At 34.4% G+C, this 22,420-nt stretch overlaps 1 protein-coding gene across 1 annotated transcript in view; it reads right to left on the bottom strand.

Moving 5' to 3' along the window:
- The window catches only part of side-II (sidestep II transmembrane protein), a gene marked incomplete at its 5' end in the record, with an annotated part of 375,227 nt that overhangs the window by 103,417 nt on the left and 249,390 nt on the right, over positions 1-22,420 (bottom strand). Inside the window, one exon of the mRNA XM_074186335.1 lies at positions 8,351-8,510. Coding sequence (XP_074042436.1) covers positions 8,351-8,510 — 160 coding nt within the window. The remainder of the gene's footprint in view (positions 1-8,350; positions 8,511-22,420) is intronic.

The following is a 22,420-nucleotide window of genomic DNA, read 5'->3' as shown; positions in this document are numbered from 1 at the left end:
TGTCCGATATTAACTTCTGTTTCTATATCAAGACACTCAATAACTTTCATATTTGTATAATTTCCTGGACCCGGATGTCACGCAGGTAGCTATAGCTGCCTCCGTGGTGATTTTGATAGTTTTCTTGTGAACACGAGATCTATCAACTGAAACCACAAATGTGCGGTTGGCTCCTGTTGGTGGCTCCGTGCATTTGTATTTCTATCTTTTGGTAACCAAGTGTTGCCCATCCTTACACTTGGCTGCACCATACTGATGATGGGCCAAAAGCCCGAAACACGTGTCTATGGTTTGCCACTTTCATGAGTGCTATGTCCGATATTAACTTCTGTTTCTATATCAAGACACTCAATAACTTTCATATTTGTATATATATATATATATATATATATATATATATATATAATATAAGTCTGTATATAATATATACAGACTTAACTGAAGAAATGAACTTCAAAAGTTCAAGCCAGTCTCGAATATACCTACACAGTAGCTTGAATGGACTGACGCCTATCAGAAAACAACTACTTCCCTGGCTAATACCACGGAGGGCGTTGGATTATATCCGACAGGCGTCAGTGCAGAAATATTCACAGAAAATTTCCTGCATATGCAATTGGCAATACAACTGAAAGAGTCGACCTTCAATTTTGGAACGGGCACACTTGCAGACCGGTTTCGGGCTCATTAGCCACTCATCAGTGCAAGATAGTGGCCATCATCGACCTAAAGTCAATGATATTCCATAATTGAAAATCGAAATTCAGATTATTTCATTACTCTTCCTAAGTTGGACCTAAACAACAAAATGTCACTACATCTAGTGGACGAGGTACTAACCAACTGCATATCCGTAATTTGCCCGATTCCTTAGAATAAGGTAGAAACACTTTCTTATTAATCAGTGGGCTATGCATGAAGACTGGCAGTAAACAAATCTAAAGAAATGAACTTTGAACGTTCAAGCCAGTCTCGAATATATCTACACAGTAGGTTGAATGGACTGACGCCTATCAGAAAATAAATACTCCCCTGGCTAATACCACGAAGGGCGTTGGATTATATCCGACAGGCGTCAGTGCAGGAATCTTATCTCATTAGCCACTCATCAGTGCAAGATAGTGGCCATCATCGACCTAAAGTCAATGATATTCCATAATTGAAAATTGGAATTCTTTCAGAGTATTTCATTCCTCTTCCTAAGTTGAAGCGAAACAACAAAATGTCACTCGTCCACTAGATATACCCTGTCCGTCACGGCATCTCGTCCGAATAACTAAATAAAAAACAAACGCAGTCGTACACTAACGAAGACAAACTGGAGGCTATCCTCCTCTAACGCTATAATTTCTGCAACTTGAATTACAAATCGAGACGTATGTCGCTGGCTGGATCGGTATCGCGAAGCTTGTGTTTTTAAAGCGGTCGGAGGCTTGGCTCCCCTGCAACGTATCAACGTATGGCATTTATCATTTCGGGTTGATGGTTTCTTCGTTATTCGTTCGTGGGCGGTGCGTTTGTGGTTTGTTGATGCAGGATACAGTGTGGTACGTACTACGTTTCGGGCATATTATGTAATAATATTGAAAATTGTTGGTATAGTAATGATACCCAAGCATTTTTAGAAATGCATAATCATAAATATTTGTCAATATCTTAATTTATTGCGATGAATAGCCTCAAATTTTATGGGGAGGCTAAGCCTTCCTTGCCTCCTTTGACAAACCGCCGCTGATTTTCAATAGTGGCTTCTAAATATTTTCCACATAAAAATTAACCGATTTCAAAGTGGATTCCTGTATAATTTTGGAAAAATAAAATAAAAGACTTTTATCATTACCTCAATTTGGTAATATATCCACCAGTTTTAGGAAGTTTCGATAACAAGTTTACAATTCATATTTTCTTATGGGAAGTTATAGAAATATTCCACCGAGTGGCACGTCGATAAGTTTTGAAAGAAGTCTATTGTCCAAGCCCATTCGATTGTGTTCTCACTCAGTGCCCCTCGCATATTATTATTCAACTCGCATTTGAGATATTTCCAGGTTTTTATCTAAGATATCCATGGAAGGAACAATCTCCATTGTTACCTTTTCCATTTCATTGTTTCGAATGCTCTCCCAGTCTGCACGTCCGTGAACAGGGGGAATTTTATAATCGCTGCTTCTCCATCATTCAATTTAACCCTACCTACCCTTTTATAATGAATCTTTGCATTCAAATCTTTTCAGATGGTTACCGTTTAATCAAGCAAATGGTCCGGGATTACCGATAAACTTGGCCATTATAAGTAATTCCCGATATTAATTATATTTACTTCAAGGAAACGCAGAGCAATTAAATATAGTGGATCGGTAGCTATAACTCATTGAAATCGGTGAATCAATCATTGTTACGTTCCATTTTGAAATTCATGATCATTATCGATAGAAATAACAGAAGGGAATCGCATACATGAGTTTCTATTCCAGACCAGAAGTTGATGAATGTGTGTAGATAGTCCTTGAAGGTGTTCCAAAGCTTTTTGGAAAAGCATTTCGATAAAATTCCATTGAAAAATTTGAATACTGATTACATAGTTGAATGGACCCAAACATATCATTTTTTTCTCATAGGATCAAGCATTTGAAGCATTCATACAGTGCGATCCATATGTATGGAATAAATTCATTTTAAGCGTTATTATGTAGTATATGAGAAAAACCTAAAGCAGGTCGATTTTTATTCTTAAATTGACAATTTACAGTATGAAAATATTATCCCCCTCCAGCACCCCTTCTGAATTATAAGCACCCCCTCGAAAATTTTAAATAGCAAAGGGGGTTGTGTGGCACCTTGTTGAAAAGGGATTTTAGTCCTCTGTTTAGCAATGTAAAGTTTTTTGAGTATGGTGCAATCATAACTGAGAAAATTGATTTTTAGGATGTAAAATTTTGATAATGTCTCTAGGTATCACAAAACTTTACCTAGAATGAAGATAATATTGCCACATAATATTTAGAATGTATTTTTCGATGTACTTTACAATTGAATTAAATGTTCAAAATGACTACCATTAACTTCTTGACAATAACCGAGGAGATTTTGGAGTTCTCGTACAACATTTTGTATGACCTCAGGGGTTATTTTGTTAATTTCTTCCGTTATCCTAACTTTTGAATCAGCAATATTGTTCAGTTCATTAAAATATACTTCAGATTTTGAATATCCCCAAAAGAAGTAATAGAGAAGAGTCAAATCGGGGGATCTAGTCGGCCATTCGATCGTTCCACGTCTTCCAATCCACCTGTTGAGAAAAACCTTGTTTGAATAATTTCTAACTGCACGTGCGAAATGCGGTGGAGCTCCGTCTTGTTGGTAGTAAATAGTTCGATCTATCTCATTTGGATGATTAACATCAGGAAAATGTATTTGTAATATAGGCATTAAAAAGTTAATCAAAAAATCTAGATAAAACTCACCATTAACAGTGCCCTCGAAAAAATAAGGTGCAATAATTTTATTGTCAATGATAGCAGCCCAAACGTTAACTTTTTTAGGATATTGAGTGTGAGTCGCACACATCCAGTGAGGATTTTCTCTGCTTCAATATCTACAGTTCTGTCTGTTAACACTATTTTGTTTATGAACTGCAAATCTGCATTCATTCTGTCCATCATCAATCCACAGAATTCTTGCCTTCTATCAGGATCATCTTCATTTAACTCCTGAACCAACTGAACTTTGTAAGGGTGGTATTTTTTTTTATGCGAAACTCCCATTGTTGGCGGCAAGTTCTCGAGTTGTCTTATGCGGATTTTCCTCAATTTCTAGAAGTACATCTAACTTTTTTTCATCAGTAAATTGAACATTCCTACCTGGTTTCCCAATATTTTTTACATGTTCAGTTTCACGAAACTTTTTTTCGATTTTGCTAACGGTAGACTGCGACACGTGTTGACCAGGGTATTTATTATTAAAAATTTCACAAACCTACTTTTGAGTTCTTATTTTACTATCACAACCAATCATAATTGAAATGTCTCTTTAAGTCTCAGACAAATGAACCATAATTAAATTTAATACGCCCAAAAATATTATACTGACGTCTTTTAGTAACTTTGAATACCTAAATGACAGCAGCCTACTAGATTCATATCAATTGTTTATTTGGCTTTTTGTCTAATATTTCAGTATCTTCAAAGATTTTTTTCAGGATTCAAGGTTAGTAAGGAGCGTGTTACAGGGATGGTCTGTTTAATAGATCAGGTTATTGTCAAGAAGTGAATAATGGTGGTCATTTTGAACATGTAATTCAAATGTGAAATTAATTTTATCAGTTATGATTGCAGCAAACTCAAAAAACTTTATATTGCTGAACAGAGGACTGAAATCCCTTTCCAACAAGGTGCCACACGACCCCCTTTGCTATTTAAAATTTTCGAGGGGGTGTCTATAATTCAGAAGCGGTGCTGGAAGGGGATAATATTTTCATACTGTAAATTGTCAGTTCAAGAATAAAAATCAACCTGTTTCAGATTTTTTTCACATAGTACATAATAACGCTAAAAATGAATGTATTCCATACATATGGACCGCACTGTATAATTACGTAATGAAGTACTTGTGATGCACTCTTTGGAACCTTTGGTGTAGTAATGACTATTACTGGAGTTTTTCTCAACACCAAACCGTTATTTTAACACCTCGACACGTGTTCCGATCACCAAGTGATCATCTTCAAGAGGAAGATGATCACCCAGTAAGTCATAATGGTTTCTTTATATACTATTTTTTTTTTCTTCAAACCTGACATAAGTCACACATGAGCGTTTTTCAACATTCTTGAAAACACGGCCCCTTATGAAGGCATCATATTATTTCACATACATCACTACTCAGTGCTTTCCAATTTTTTAGAAAGCACTTGCAACTATGAGTTTGATTGGATCAAATATATCGTTATCTATAGCGATGACGCTGACGCTGACTATAAATAACTGACAATCAACGTTTCACCTGACAGTTCATTTGAAATACTTGAACAAGTAATCAATATCGTTAACACTAGTGAAGGTGAGGCTTTGCAAATCAGACTATTCTAAATCATCTATGAAGACATAAAGATCAAAATCTCCGTAAACGATTCATTTTTGTGAAATAATATTGCTCCTATTTTTTTTTAATTCATGAAGCTGAAATAAGTCAATCAGTGGAAAGTTCATATGTTTTCCTGTTGTTACAAATGAGCTTGTATAATTTGATAGAGAAACTATTAGCTTACTGTCTCGTAACTGTACTTTGAAGCTGACAAAGCGGGTAAGAAAACAAATCATAGATTTAGTATCTAACGACAAATTATGTATGTCTACTTGATGAACAGAGAACTGAAAGACAAGTAACGCTTGGAAATTGATAGTGGTATTTGTTTCCCCTCATATACAGGGTGTTTCAAATTCGATCCTCTCCATTGGGATCTCGGAAACTATGAGAGATACGAAGATGGTTTGATTGGGGCAAAGTTGCGCATTTACCTAACTAACAGTATGCCGTTGGGAAAGTTCTGAAATTTCGAGTATATCCGAAGATATCCGGAAAAAAATAGAAATTTCTGAAAATGGTTTTAATTTTTGTCTGATAAATTGCACAACCACAATTCCACTTGTTCCCTGCCACATAATGGTGTTTTCAGATTTTCTATCCGACGTTTCGTTTTCCGGCCACCATCATCAATTTTAGTTTTTCTAATAGGCGCTACATTGGATTCCTTCTGTTTTGAATAGAACCAGATTTTACCTTTTCAATGATGTATCATAAGTTATCATTCTTTTTCGAAAAATTGACTTTGATGTTTCTAAATTAGACTGTCAATTTGTTACACTCAATAACATGTTGTTATTGTACAATTAATTGGATTTTTGGCGAAAAATGGCTTTTACGAATGAAGAAAAAAAGGATATGAAACAAATTTATTACAAATACGATAGAAACAGTTTTAGAACATCGGAAATGTATTTAAACTTGTATCCCGAAAGACGATAACCACATCGAACTATGTTCAAGTTATTGAATCAAAATCTCACCAAGTTTGATCTATTTGAAAAGCCGAGGAAAAAATACGGAGACACAATGGACCATCAAACTAAAGAAAATTTGATGAATGAGGTACGTTTGAGGTTAGTTAGAAATTGTGTCCTTTTTCAATACAAATCATTATTTTTTGGATCAACATGAACCCGGTGAAATCTGCACGTCAAATTTCCCCCGAAATGAATATTTCTTATACAAATGCTTGGAGACATCTCAAAAACAGCGGTTCAAAATGTTAAAAAATACACATATCTCAAAAATTGTATCCAGGTGATCTACAAAGGCGATTTGAGTTTTGTAATTGGCTAATAAGAAAACCCGATTTTCCTGTTTTCCTGGAAAATGTAATTTGGACAGATAAAACACTTTTATGAATTGTGGAATATTCACCCAAAATACGGAACACATTTGGAGCATAAGTGAAACCAGGCAGTTCCGAGAAATTCGACCTCAAGTGCGATTTAGTATTAACGTGTGGGCAGGAATTTACAAAAAAAAAATTTTGGGTCCTCATTTATTCGACGGAATTCTGAATGGAGAAACCTATCACCAGTTTTTAATGTCGATTGTCGAAGACTTTCATCACAGCACTGTTAGAGAGTTCGGAATATTGAGGAGGAGGGAAATTATTCCTGCAGTGAATAATATTTGAAGATGTACCTACACAGTTGTGTTATCATAAACAAGGTCAGCATTTTGAGCATTTGTTGTGATTTAATTTTGTCTTTGAATTTTAGTTATAATATTTCCAATATTAATTGGAATAGCAAAAAATAATATGCCGACATAGGCGTCGGCATATTATTATTCAGTGGTAGTTTTTCAGTTACTTATTCTTACAATCATAGCAATTGATCATCTCATGAAAAAAATATCTCAACTGAATTTTTCCACCATGGGTGATTATGAACAACTTAGAAATTTAAGGTAGTTAATTTCCGAGTCGAAAACTCAAGAATACAATGAAAACACAAATGATCACACCGAATTCTCGTCAAACATATATTTATGGAGGCAAACGTGTTTCACACATCGAATCAATAATATACTCTTTTTTGAAATTACGTTGTTTGATGGTCGCCAGTAATACCTTTTTCGTTGGAATCTTTTTGGGTATTTCCATGTCATGATTTCGCATGAAATCAACAATATTTGTTTTTATTGTGTTATTGTTTGGTATTGTAGTCAATAACCGAGAATGATACGAAGCGTTATCCATAACAATAACCGAGTTTGGAGGAATATTTGGGAGAAGCTGCTCACTGAACCAGGTTTCGAATGAAGCCGCAGTCATATCTTCGTGGTAATCAGCAGACGAATCTTTTATATTTTTGGCCGACAGAAGCAAAGCTTTAGGTACAAAACCACTTCCATTACCGGCATGCAAAATTATAACACTTTTTCCCCTGAAAGAAGGTGTGTTCAAAGCACAATACTTGGTTTTGTCTACCCAGCCATATTTGACATCATGGGTGTCAAACCAAGTTTCGTCGAGGTAGATTATACGTCTGCTACATTCTCGGTAGCTTTTCATTCGCCTCAAATATTCTTGTCAGAATTGAACAATGCGTGTCGATTCCATTATGACCATCCGTTTGTTCAATTTTTTATATTTGAAACTACAAGACAATAAGACACCTCGTAGAGTTTTTCTAAAGATTTGTAATTGTAATCGGGATAGTCGAGTAATTTATACCAAATCATTTGGTACTTCATTTTTTGGGTATATACCATAAATTGATCGCCGAATCACATGTTTTGTAGCACCATCGACGTTTGCGAATTTTTTATTCCTTTGTTTTCGTTTCATTGCATGGTCAATGACATCCCCTATTTTAATGACTCGAAGAACTGTCGAACGAGATAGTTTAGTTAACTCGCATATTCTATTCACAATAGCATTCTGTAAAGTGTGACAGTTTTCTTTCTTCACGCATTAATGAATATTTAAAATTTCTCGCTGAATTCGAACATGTAAGTCCTTATTTTCAAATTCCGGATACCTGTCGATTGACACAGATTCCTCACACGTAATGTTATCATTTGTTTCAAAAGGTCTCCAGAAAGCCATATCTATTGTTGACGAATCAATTTGTATATTTAGGTATATAAACAGCTACAAGTTAAAATACATTTCCAATGTCCTGACACTGTTTCTATCGTGTTTGTATGTATGTGAACAGGCGTAGACTTCTCTTCGAAAATTCAGTCTCTTCCCCTGAGGTTCGCGACACACAATTTGAAAATCATCAATATACATAGTTGTGAATGTACTTACATTGAACCCTAAAATCCAACTCGTCACTAACCGTTTCCCCTTCAGAGTTAACAACAGAACATCGGTAACGACCAGCACTCTGCCTTGTTACTTTTTGAAGAACTAAACTTTGATTACTGTGGATGATGCGACCAGACATATTGTGGTTCAGCACAACTCCCTGAAACAAAAACAAACTTGCCGTAAATGATAACGAGTCATGATTACTGCGGCAAATGCATCATTTTGATCCATATATCAGAAAGTAGGTAAATCTATGGCAAATACAATATTTTTAAAAATATATAATAATCAAAATAAAACTAATTTTATATCTCAGAAATAACTGAAGACAAGCGGCACTACTACGGCCCAATTTCATATCTATATTTATCATACTCTTTCAAGGGAATGGAAATGTACTCACAAAATAATAGAGAAAATATTTCAATTTCTTAACAAAACTTCTTCAAACTTTCTTCCATCGTATATGTGATTCAAACTCTGAATCACACAGAATGGAAGTACAATATTTTGGAAAAATTCACAGAACTTCCTCAGCATCATATTGAAAAATGACAAATTCAACAAAAATAATAGCACATCACAGGAATCAAACATCAGCTCTACCCTCTCTACCTTCTTATCGCAATCAATAATATTTCGAAAGGTCTTGGAAAACCTCTAAAGACAAGGCTGTATAGTGAAGATTTGTTAGTTCATACAAAAATTCTGGAACACGTCAGAAATTACATGGTTTATATTTTCAGTATCTAAAACTAATGGTATCATTATCAGCAGAAGAAATTGTGGCACCCCACTACAGTATTGCAGTCTTTGCAACTGAAACTCTCAGCAAAATTCCCAAGTATAATATTCGATAATGAATTCGATTGGAAAAAATACGTCACATTATCTTGTCATAATATACTCAATATTCTCAAATAACTATAGAATTGAAACTGAGTTTCGATCAATCTACTCTCATGATTTTCAACAAGATACTTGAAATCACAAATGGATCAGAGGTGATTTCGAATTGAAGTGAAAGAAACCATGTTCAATTCAATGTCACAAAAACCCAGACTGTCTCCAAAAAGATGAATGTCGCCGAATCGGATATGATAATATCAGTTTCTGCTTCAATAAGTTTGTTGGAGGTTAAAATGGACACCAATATGTCTAGGCACAATCCTGTCGCTAAAATTGCAAAAGCTGTTTTTCGAAAGCTTGGAACCTCCTTCTGAACCAGAAAACTGTATACACCTCACAGCAACTTTTGATGCTTCTTAAACTCAGATCAGACCTTTTTTGGAGTATTGCTCTCATGTATTGAGCTCCGCTCTTAAGAATACCCTGAAGTAGGTGGATTTCATCCAGAAAAGAGCCATACGGGAGGTGTTCAAGTGACTTGGTACATTTGATTCCACCAAGAGAGGTACCAATCAGAAATATGCGACGGACTGTGGATGCTCATCGTTTCGAAGTTCGACTTAGTACACCTCGAACTTTACTGTTAAAAAATTTTACGCAGTTACTTCGTAACTGCGCTCTGCTGTTTCATCACTTGCCAAACAGAGACGACACACACTGTCTTCCCAGAGTCCGAGTCTCTGCATATTATAATTCAGATGACAATGACCTGTAAGGAGGCCTGTTAGACATCGTATTTCATCCCTATCATATAGTCGAATAACTGTTTAGTACCAAGCTCCAAAAGATGGATAAATGCTTTGGAATGAGCCAATCCTGGAAGATTCTGCCAGAAGTCCATAAATGTTCTTGCCATCAAGGTTTTCAATGTGTGTTTGGCAAAGCCTGAAGCGATGACAATGACAGGTTCTGATCCGACGTAGCTGGTTGCAGCACCCTCCTTTGCAGAGAAGTCAGAAGCCTCATTGTCTTTCATGCCAGCATGGTCATGACTTCAGACCAGAAACAATCTGTTAAGTCTCCCTATCGAGGAGAGTCCTTTTTGGCATTTTACCAACACTTTAGACGTTGCTCGGTAGTAGACAAGTGCTTCCAATGCCGCTTGACTATACGAGAATTTTTTTATTGACTTGTGTATCAGGTTGGACACGAACTGGACAGACAGATGTATACAGATACTTCTAAGTCATGCAATGGAGTGGGCTCTGCAGGTATTACGAATAATCACGTCGGCCAGTTAAAACTGCCATCTACCACAAACGTTTATACAGCACAATTGTATGCGATATATGGAGCACTCAGGTTTATAAATTCCATCGATATTGAAAAATTCCTAGTCCTGTCGGAAAAAATAAAAAAGTGTTTGATTTCGTAATTAATATTTTTGAAATGTCAATTGAAGAATTGCAAAAGTATGGAGCAGATCTGGCTCGAAAATACAAGCGAGATTTAAGCACCGTTGAATTCTGCCAGAAACTCTTAAGTTGCCAAGCAAGCTCTACTTACACTGGGTGATATGAAAAATATCAACGGTTTTAATCTCTTGCAACAATTCCATGCGCATGGATGCCTTTCCTACGCATCCTGTATTGCCCTGCGAATTTACTTTAAGTTTTCTACTACATACGCGAGCTGTGAAAGAAGTTTTAGCAAACTGAAACTGATTAAAAATTATTTGCGATTCTTTATGAGCCAGAAACACTTTTCGAGTCTTGTAATCTTAGCGATAGAAATTCCAATTACGCACATGAGTTAAATTATGATGAAGCTTTAGATTTATTTGCTCACCAAAACGCTCTACGAGTAGAATTGTAATCTCAATTACACAATATGTTTTATGAGAGAGAGGACATTGGCAGATCAAGATCTTCAGATGATGTGGTGCTGCGGTTTTTCCGGGAAAAAGCAAATGCGCCACTGGAATCAATGAAGTCGCCCCGGAGCGCCAATTAATGTTGTTTTTATTTTTATCGTTGTTGTACAATAATTTCATATGCAATAATATATTTGATTTCAAATCATATCCTATGATATGTATAAAATAAAAATCCTACATGTTCATGTCTATATTTCTGTAAGTAAATAGGCTCAACACAGAAAGAACAGTGATGGATACATTATTTTCAAAAGACCTATGTCCAAATGTCAATCATACAGTGGACATCTGACAGCTGAAAATATAAAGATGATAAAGGTAAAAATAAATCAGTGGGCGGAAGCGGCATTTTTTGCCCCGCCAAAAATAATATTTATAATCCGGGGCCGGTTTGAGCTCTGTTTCTCCTATTTTTCTTTTTCAACCGATAATTCGTTTCAGTTCTATTTTTGTATATTACGAATACTTCTCTTTCTGTTAGTTACATTTTGATTGATAATCATCATAATGATTTGTTTCCTTCACAAAATATCATCCTTATCTGGGTTCATATCTCATACCTATTGTTAATTTAATGATAATAATGAATTGCTTTCAATTTCAATGATTTCTGGGTGCTTCACTAAAGGATATTTTTTCCATTAAGTTTCGAATGTAGTTCTCTAGAAATATACTGTCAAGGTGGAAGAAAAATATATTTTTGTGCAACTGTCTTTGAAAGTGACATTTTCTATGGTTGTCAAGAGTATTAGAAGATGATATATACAAAGTAGCGTGTTGAAAATATTTTTAACACTAGTGTTAAAAGTGCAAATGTGTTGTTATAAAAATATCAAATTCATCTATTTTATTATGAAAACAGGACAGTTGTACAAAATACTTTATATGATATTTGTGTTAGGAGTGATTTTTATTTTGTTCGTAAAAACTTTTTCACTCACAAAATAAAACCTTATTTTCAACACTCATATCATAAATAACGATTGGGTATGATATACAGGGTGTTCCTTAAACACATGCTAATATTTGAGGAGGTAATTCTTAGACCCATTTCAAGGAAAAAACGTCCTATGGACGTATGTCCTAAACGCCTTAACTTTTGAGATACAGGGTGGCAAAGTTTTCATAAATAATCAGTTTTTTAATGATAACTGAGACAATTTGGTAGACATCTTTGGCATATTTGGTACATATGTTCCATGCCTCAAGGCGCATTTTCTGATGTACAATTTTCTTAATTTTCTCTGCCAGTGGCGTACGTACGAGTTTTGAAATGTATATTTTTGGCGAAAAAAATACTACGCCACTGCTTTATCTTGAATTAAAAATTATTTTTAAAATCTCCATACATTTTTGAGCACATTTGATTAATTGGGTTTTCTTTGTCCGACGCATGGTTTTCGCTCAAAAAATTAAGGATAAATTCCTTAAAAATCTGATGCGGTATCGTGCATCGACTGAAAGCAAACTAAGAGATCAGATTTGTTGCAAAATAATTGAGGATCTAAAAGGTATTCGTTTGTTGTCAGATGCACTGTTCTCAATTAAAATTACGTCATAACGCAGCACAGCTTAATAATTTTTGAAAACATAAATTTAGTTATCCTGGAATAAATAACGTGTAGCAGAATTTATTTACTGCATCTCTTGGAAATATGGAGTTTGTCGATATGTGATTTCTTTTGAAGATTAAAAGCAGAAAAAACAGCGTACCCACCATAGCAATAAAAAACGAATTCTCTGTATGTACAAACGTCAGTAGCTAATATTGATGTTGGTTTAAAGTAAGGTGTTGGTTTCACAAACTACACTTAAACGATTTGATCTCCACTAACTTTATTGAAAATAATCATAACATGTTTCGCTAAAACATTAGCTTTTTCAAATGATTAATGAAAAAATCATTTGAAAAAGCTAATGTTTTAGCGAAACATGTTATGATTATTTTCAATAAAGTTAGTGGAGATCAAATCGTTTAAGTGTAGTTTGTGAAATTACTATGGATCTTCATCAAGTAACGGCCGAATCAATCAGAAAAATAAGGTGTTGGTGTTAAAAACTGTCACAGCGCGTTTTGATTGATTTTGAAGTGTTATTGAAGTTATTTTGGTAGTCCCCTGTTTTTCTGAATACATCAGTAAATATGGTAAATTATACGAAAGCGGAAATGGCGCAAATGCATTACGTATATGGTCTTGCCGATGGTAATGCAACAGAAGCCAGGCGCATTTATCAGGAAAGATATCCTAATCGTGCCTTACCTGATAGCCGAACCTTTTCAAATATTCATCGTCGACTTGGGGAAACTGGTAGTTTCAAGAAAGGGACTTCCGGAAGGTAGACCTCGTGTAGTAAGAACTCCTGAAATTGAGGAAGCGGTGCTGCAAGAAATTGAGGAACATCCTGAGACGAGTACGAGGAAGATCGCTAGAATTCTGGATATTTGTCATCAAATCGTTTGGCGTAATTTGGTTGATTTTTTGTTATACCCATACCATATTTCAAGAGTGCAGGCATTACTCCCCAGAGATTTTCCACAGCGTGTGAACTTCAGTCAGTGGTATCTACAAAGTATTGCACTAAATCCGCAGTTTGAGACACAAATTTTGTTCACAGACGAAGCAAATTTTTCTCGGAATGCCATTCAAAATTTCCATAACAATCATGTGTGGGCTGAAGAAAATCCCCATGCAATAAGCGAAACCCATTTCCAACACCAATTTTCGGTTAATGTATGGGCAACAATTATAGGTGATCATCTAATAGGCCCATTTTTTCTACCAGGACGCCTTGATGGTCATTCTTATTTACACTTTCTCGAAGAAGACTTACCTGGGTTATTGGAAGATGTGCCACTTGCGTTAAGGAATCGAATATGGTACATGCACGATGGCGCCCCTGCTCATTTCAGTGTAATTGTCCGAAACTATTTAAATACAGTTTATGCTAATCGTTGGATAGGTCGCGGAGGACCTCAGCAATGGCCAGCAAGATCCCCCCGATCTCAACAGTTTAGATTTTTTTTATGGGGTCACCTTAAAACTCTTGTGTATGAAACTCCCGTTAATACTTTAGAAGATTTAAGAGAGCGAATAGTTGCCTCGTGTGAAACTATACGAAATACGCCGGGAATATTTGAACGGGTGCGTAATTCCATGCGTAGAAGGGCGGAAGCATGCTTACTAAGTGCAGGTGGCCACTTCCAACAATTTTTATAATCAGTTTTGGTATTATTACTGATTAACAAATTTGTGCTATTCGTTTAGATTACTGTCACAAAATAAAATAAAACTCGTTTTTGTGAAAAATTTATTTTTTTGCAGATTATGTTTTCAAATATTGTTAGGGAATTGGCAATGCGTTATGAAGCAATTTTCAGATTCTCATTCATTTTAGAATTGATCTAATTTCTTAATTTGCTTTCTGTCGATTTTCATTTTTTTGAGTGAAAATCATGCGTCGGACAAAGAAATACCAGGAGATCAAATTTTCTCAAAAATGAATGAGGATTTTAAAAATGAATTTATTTTGAAGAGAAAGCATTGGCGTAGTACTTTTTCCCCAAAAATATTCAATGCGAAACCCGTAGGGATGCCACTGTTTGAAAAAATACAAATTTGTGTACATCAGAAAATGTGCCTTGAGGCATGGAACATATGTAATAAATATGTCAAAGATGTCTACAAAATTGTCTCAGTTATTATTAAAAAACTGATTATTTTTGAAAACTTTGCCACCCTGTATCTCAAAAGTTAAGGCGTTTAGGACATACGTCCATAGGAAGTTTTTTTCTTAAAATGGGTCTAAGAATTACCTCCTCAAATATTAGCATGTGTTCAAGGAATACCCTGTATAACATAAAACCCAAAACATAACTCAGAAATACCCCGACATTGAGTACGAAGACGCAATAAATATACTTTATTATATCATTTGTTTTATTTGTCATAGTTTTGTCAAAATTCATATTGCACACTAAAGACCATTGGAGTCTGATGCTGGGAGCAAATTGCAATTCAGGAGAAGAAATAACAAAGGAATATTTCCATTATAAATCGTTCATCAATAGAAAATGAATCACAACTTAATTCTTCTGAAAAAATATTTTGAGAAAGGATGGTATAGGGTCGTAAATGAAAACGCTGTTTTTTTTCAAAGCCTGAGTCATGAAATCATCACAATTATTCTATAAAAAACAAAGTATATATAATCAGTGAGTGAATATGAATGCCATTAAAGCAAGAAGACTATGCTGTCAACGACTTTTGATGAACTTGTTGTGTTGATGGATATTCACGGTATAAACAAATTTTTCTCAGCGCACCAAAGAGAAAAATGATTATTCAGGATTTCAATTAAGTAGAGTGCATGAAATCCATTAGAATAATAAAGTATTCAGTTAATGGGACATTTCAATTCCATATTCTTCTGTCTGATATGAATCAGAATTCATCCGAGCTGAATACTCTGAAAGAGAAACAAAAACGAAAATCCCATTTAATTTTCAGTAACGGGATAAACACTAGAGTCTGTGGAAACAAAATATATATTTGTAAACAGTGCACAGTGGTTCAAGGAATTGAAATTACAATAACATCTTTGAAATGATATATTAGGTACCAAAAACTATGCAGAGTAGGTACCTACTTCATACGAGTTTTCATGTTAATCAGACACTATTTATGAAATATTATTGAAAATTGAATCGAAGCTATTTTACGAATTTGTTGGCTGCTTTTGTAGGTTTTCATATATAATTCCTTCATTTAGGCAAATACTAATAATACTGTTCATTGAGTAACAATTTCAAAAGAAATCGATGAAATTCAAAAATGAAATCAATTTGTTGTCACTTGTACAGTGTCATAAAACAATTATTCAGGTTATTTTTCAGTTGGGTATTTCAGTCAATTTTCTCTACGGGCTATAAAAACATCAATTTCTGTTATTGAAGCTTTCGGAAATGTATTTTTCCCTTCATCAAGAATATCTACCGAATAAATGTAATGCAAAAATTATATAGTAATAACAATGTTACAAAAGACTCACCAAAGTTAATTTAAAATATAAAAAAGGTATACAAATCCAAACACACAAAACCGAAAAGTCAAATGCAAATGTCACGTTGAAAATTTTGATACAGCACCAGAGAAAATGTGTATTTTATGATATTTGCATATACAGTGAGATGTAAGTGAAGAATTATCAGTGATCTAAAATTTTTCTTGTTATATCGAAACATCGGTGTATACCAGTGAGGGTGACAGTGTTCCATGTAAGTGCAATTTATTATCATTCATTTAAAGTAGAACTCTTGTGGATTATATCTGATTTTTATTCCACAACGAATGTTTGAAATACAAACTGAGTAGAGAAAAGTATCTTCTGTATATAATTCAGTGTTCATAAAGAAGTATTTGTTTCAAAAGAATTTTTTTCTTTCGTGTAATTCAATGTTTATTTGAAAGTCGCTGTTTCAGAAGGAATTTCTTTCAGTTTGTGTCTGAAAGTTACTTCTTTGCATGATCTACACATCCATGTATAGAATTACTTATTTTAAAATTGATTACTTCCTTCCTTTCCTTGGAAGATTCCCTCATCCTTGTTTTTTGTATCAAGATGGAGTAGTAGAAACCCAAAAATCTTTCTTTTCCAAAAATTAATCACTCCTAAAAATATAACATCTTCATTACAGATAATTTATTCGAATATTTTCATCTTAAAAACTATTTTTTCGTCCTTAAAATTCACCTTTTCAGCACCTTGAATCAACTTCAAATCATTTTTCATATGATGAACATAATGTTTAAAAAATGATATTCCGAAATAAAATCGGATATGATTCAATATTCAGCGTGGTATTAGAGGGGAAAATAGTTGTTTTCCGGCAGGGATTTACCAGAACCTTCTGTGTAGGTTCGAAATATTAATTTTCTTGTACTTATGTATTTCTTCTCGATATAGTTTTCAGACAGGTTTTTATAATATTCTCAATGTTCTAATCGAATTTTGTTTTTTCTTGCCTCTCTAACAGATTATAGACATGATTCGTTTTGAATGGCTCTTAATCAAGAGCTTGAGGATGCTAAAAATGAAAGCTTGCATTGAAATATTTTCAAATAGCCATTCTCTCAAGTATTTTCCCAACCATGCAGCCCTTTGTGAAATTCTCCCAGGAATCCCGCTTCTGGTATTTCAATTTTATATCTGTCTGACAAACAAGGATAGACACGCCGTTAAACTGGAAATATGGCGAAAGCAGCTCTGGAAATGTCACTGGCATGCGATGTCAATATTGGTGTTCAACTATGAACTCCTAAATCCTTGATATACGGTCAGACTAGACCGCCAATGTATTTTATCGTCAACATAAAATTGTCCATCATGGATTAGTTGTTTTTCCTTCATGTCTTTTCCTCTTAGCGTCAAGCTTAGGAAGGGCAGTTGATTCCAATTTATGAAAAATGTTTTCCTAAATGTCCTTCAAAACGAAATTCAATGCAAACATCAAACCCCTATTTTTCACCCTTGGGAGTAGAAATTCCTGATTTTCCGACTTAATACTTATTTACGCTATACAAAGAACCTTCCTGCATATTTCAAAATTCTAGTTTCAGTAGCTTCGACTGTACGGTAATATAAGAGTGTCAGTTAATCAATAGGTACCCACTTATATAATATTGAATAGCATCAGCAAAAATAACTTTGAATGAAATTTATTGGTAATCCTACTAATTCTCCTTCTTCTGATATTATAAATGCGTGAAGTTTGTGAGGATAGATGAATATAATGTATGTATTTGCGGTTTTTACTTTTTCATGCTTAAACAGCTCTGTGGATTCAAATGTAGGTTGGTATATAGATAGATCACGACCTGGAATAACACATAGGGTTTCCACAGTAACGCGGGTAAAACAGCGGGAAACAACTAGTATTGACTATGTGTACCTATTGATTGACTGACACTCATATTAACGTACAGCCGAAGCTACTGAACTTGGAATCTTGAAATATGCAGGTGGGTTCTTTGTATAGCGTTAATAAACATAAAGAAAGGTGATCAGGCATTTTCACCCCCGTAGAAAAAAAGGGGTTTGAAGATTGTATTGAATTTCGTCAGTTTCGAAATTGAAAACCTGAAGTTTTGGGTTGATAAAAAATATAGTAATTATTTTTTTGACATGCTCTGTCACGAAACTTAATGTGACAAACCAAATCCTACGCGGGCAACGCCGCGGGCAACAACTTTTTATTTATATTTTCACTTAAAAAATACAGTAAATCAGTGTTTCATTGCTTAAACCGCCCTTCTATCCCCGCTCATCGTTCCCTATCGTCTTGCAGTAATCTTATCGTGATAACTTCCAAATGATTCATCTCAATTACTCAGTGTAAAAGACAATGTTCATCTATATTAAATACTTCATCATCTTATGAAAATGTTACAGATATTCTGAAATGTGCATTGTAACAAAAGTATCCAATTCATATGTATTTATGGCTCAGTATTTTGCATATTGTGGCTACCATATAAGAGGTAGATATATGCTATCGCGAACTTTCATTTATAACTCTATTTCAGATAAACAAGCATACGGTACATTATCTGTATGTAACTCCAAAGGTAGTGCACGCCAAGATAGCTCTCAGAGAGCAAGACTTACCTTATACTTATTGTTATATTATGACCAAAATAACGAAAACTTTGTAAATTGTAGCCTCTATGTTATTCTTATGTATAAGTTATATTTATGTGAAGTTTCATCTGAATCCGTTCAGTCCTCTAGGCGTGAATGAGCCACAAATATAGAAATACAAAATATTCCTTTCAATTCTCTGAAATGGTAGATACTCACGCATGTGTGTTCTAATGATTAGGTGAATTTGATTTTTTCTCGAAAAATATCTATTAATTCATCAATTACTATTTTGTTTCTTCAAAGTAGTCGCCCTCAGATGCAATAAATACACTTGTACCAGCGTTTTTTCCTTTCCTTGAAGTAGTTCTCAGCGTTTCGAATTTTATCTCCTCAATCGTCGCAAAACGCCGTCCTTTCATCGGGACGAACAAGCAATGACCAGTGAGCAAGTGTATCATCGCAATGCGAAAGCCATGAATTCTTCTTTCACAATACTGGACCTTATATTCGTATTGCTTTTCGCTAGCGGCGCATAATTTCAAGATAAGACTCCTTATTGACCGTACAACCATGTGGCAAGAACACACGGTGCACTACGCCACGATAATGGAAGGAAACCGTGAGCAAATCAAACTTGGTGTGCTTTTTTGGTCCGTTCTACCTGCAGGGTTCATTTTACATTCCTTTCCCTAGACAGAGTTTCAAATTTTTCTCTTTTGACTGTATGAATACGATGTGTTTCATTCAGAAGAGAAAAGTTTGAAACTCAATCTTTTAGAATCTATTGATTTCTAAACATTCTAGAAGATTAAGTTTCAAACTATTGTTGTAGATCATGCCCGAAAGAAAGTAACGCCGGCCACCACTGGTAACCATAAACCAAACGTGACGTAGCGGAGAGCGTGGGAATGCCGCTAGAGAAGCAGCAAGAAACATGCCACCGATGTCGATGGAACTTCGGCGAAAATTGTACGATGATCGATTGCGATATTTAAACGCTGACTGCGAGCGTATCGGGACAGTGGACGTTACACTGATCAACCCAGGGGGAAACGTATGAATACGATGTGTTACATTTGGAAGAGAAAAGTTTGAAACTCAATCTTCTAGAATGTTTAGAAATCAATAGATTCAGGAATGATCAATTAGAATTGAATAACTGCCTGTTACTAAATATTTTTTCAAATGTGGAAACTGGGACATAAGCTCAGGTAATTTAATTCATTACAAACTTGGGTAAAAATCAGGTACTTGAAATACAGGTACTTCCAATTGTAGAATAAAACACAGTGTCACCATTGAAGTGCGCACCATATGGAAAACTTTTTTTTCGAAAAGTTTCAATGAAGTTTAACTTCGGCACTTGTTTGTGCTTCAAATTTAACTTAAAATGATGCGGACAACTGCGACCCACTGACGTTCAGTGTTTGTCAAATTCAACTTTTTTTTTTGAAAAAAATTGAAAAAGTGCATTTCTAGATCGAATTTAACAAAAAGTTACTTGAAAAAGTAGTGTTTATGGCAATTTTATATCCATATGCCTAATTTTATGCAACTACTTTCTCTCTTGTAATCGGTATTTTTTATAATATCGGTTATGCTCGTTTGCCCGTGTTCAATAACTTTTTAACAAATGTTAAGTTGGGCCTCCTCATCATACTAACTTGGAGTGTGCTTTTTCTTAAATTGATTTTCTACGGATCCTGTTTCTCTGAATTTCTACATTAATTATCTTTGACACAGTAGTATGTTGAACATGTTTTCCTGGATGCCGTTCATTAAAAATGTTAGCTACTTGCCGGTATGGTGTATTCTCACCACATATTAAAACTATTTTTATTCTTTCCTGAAGAGACAACATTATTGCAACAATAACTGTTGAAAATTTTACAAGTAAACAACTTGACACTATTATAGCATGCATTTTGTTTGTCAAGACCTACTAAAAATTTTATTCAATGTGATTAAGCATCCTTACCGCCCCAGTGTTTATGAATAATCTGTAAATACTGAATATTGAAATTTTAATGTAATTTCAAAACTAGTAATTTCATTAATACTTATTGAAGTTTTTGAGTTGTGTCTGCTTATTCAAAATTGAAGGTAATGACGTTTGTTTAAGAAAATAGCCAAGTGATCGAAACTTTGCACCAGTCATGTTAAAATTTTTATAGCACATTTTCAATATCTCTCTAAAAATGTCTGTATAAGTGAAAATTTATCAGAAAAATTAAACTCCATGATGAGTTTGTTATGTATACATGAATTGATGACCGAACTTGTTTTTTAAAATAAAGGGGATATTTGTCAAAAATAGGCAAAACGTTAACTTTATCCTAGTTGCATAAAATTTGGCATATGGATATAAAATTGCCGTAGACAATACTCTTTCAAGTAACTTTTTGTTGAATTCGACCTAGAAATGCACTTTTTCAATTTTTTTCAAAAAAAAAAGTTGAATTTGACAAACACTGAACGTCAGTGGGTCGCAATTGGCCGCAACATTTTGAATCAAATTCAAAGCACAAACAAGTGCCGAAGTTAAACTTCATTGAAACTTTTCGAAAAAAAAAGTTTCCCATATGGTGCGCACTTTAATGGTGACACTGTATATCAAGCATTGAATGTGTGAATTGAGTTAGTAAATACACGCCTGAGGAAGCCATTGTGAGGCGAAACACGTGTTGCGTTTTTGTAAAATCGTTTAGTTAAAATCTCACAATGAAATGTTTTTTGAATACGTAAATTTGATGCAAATTCTTTGATGGATTTTTTTCGATATCGGAAACATCGTCGAACACGCAAAACACTTCTCGTATGCTTATCACAAAATTCTCAGAAAATACAGACATCCATTGCAAAGAAATATACTATATAGACCTACAGAATGAAAATAATACTGTAAACTTCCTCTCATTGTTGAAGAAAGAAACGTGAGAAGATCTCTATTCATCTCAAGATAATGTAAGTGACAAATTTGAATTTTTTTCCAGAACCATAATTTTTTACCTTGAATCTGTCTTTCCTCTGAAGCGAAAGATAAACAGGAAACATAATCGAAGAAAATCGTGGTTGACAATGGGTTTGCATATTGAAATCTCTCCATCAATTAACTGGTAACGGCAATGAAAAAGACATCCAATACTACAAACGTTATAAAAAATCTAAAACCAACTACCAAACAAAGCCTAGTTTAATTGCAACACTCAATTGATAAAAACGTCAGAAAATGAAATGAAAGAAGCTTGGAAAATAGTTAAACCAACTACAAGTAAAAACATTTCTTTAACAACGAATATAACACTTGAAATAAATGATGATTCGACCAATGACCCAGAAACAGTTTCTAATCAATTCAATAACTATTTCCAAAATATTCCACGCCTTTTAATCAACCGAACAAAGAAACCCATTCAAAAGACACTGAAAAATAGAAATCCTAAAACATTCTTCTTTATTCCAGCAACTGATTCAGAAATCTTAAACATCATCCTAAATCTAAAGAGCTCTCACTCACAGGGAGATGATCATATAACAACAAATCTAATAAAAAAGTGTGCAAATCTGTTGATGCAACCATAAACGTATCTATTAAATTGTTCTCTTAAAGAAGATATTTTTGCACCATGCCTCAAAATGGC

This window comes from Leptinotarsa decemlineata, unplaced genomic scaffold (assembly GCF_025532065.1).
Source record: "Leptinotarsa decemlineata unplaced genomic scaffold, Ldec_3_MD MMD2_tig00078422_RagTag_RagTag, whole genome shotgun sequence".
Classification (NCBI taxonomy): Eukaryota; Metazoa; Arthropoda; class Insecta; order Coleoptera; family Chrysomelidae; genus Leptinotarsa; species Leptinotarsa decemlineata.
The sequence above is the reverse complement of the archived record's forward strand: the minus strand, read 5'-3'. Positions and strand labels throughout refer to the sequence as shown.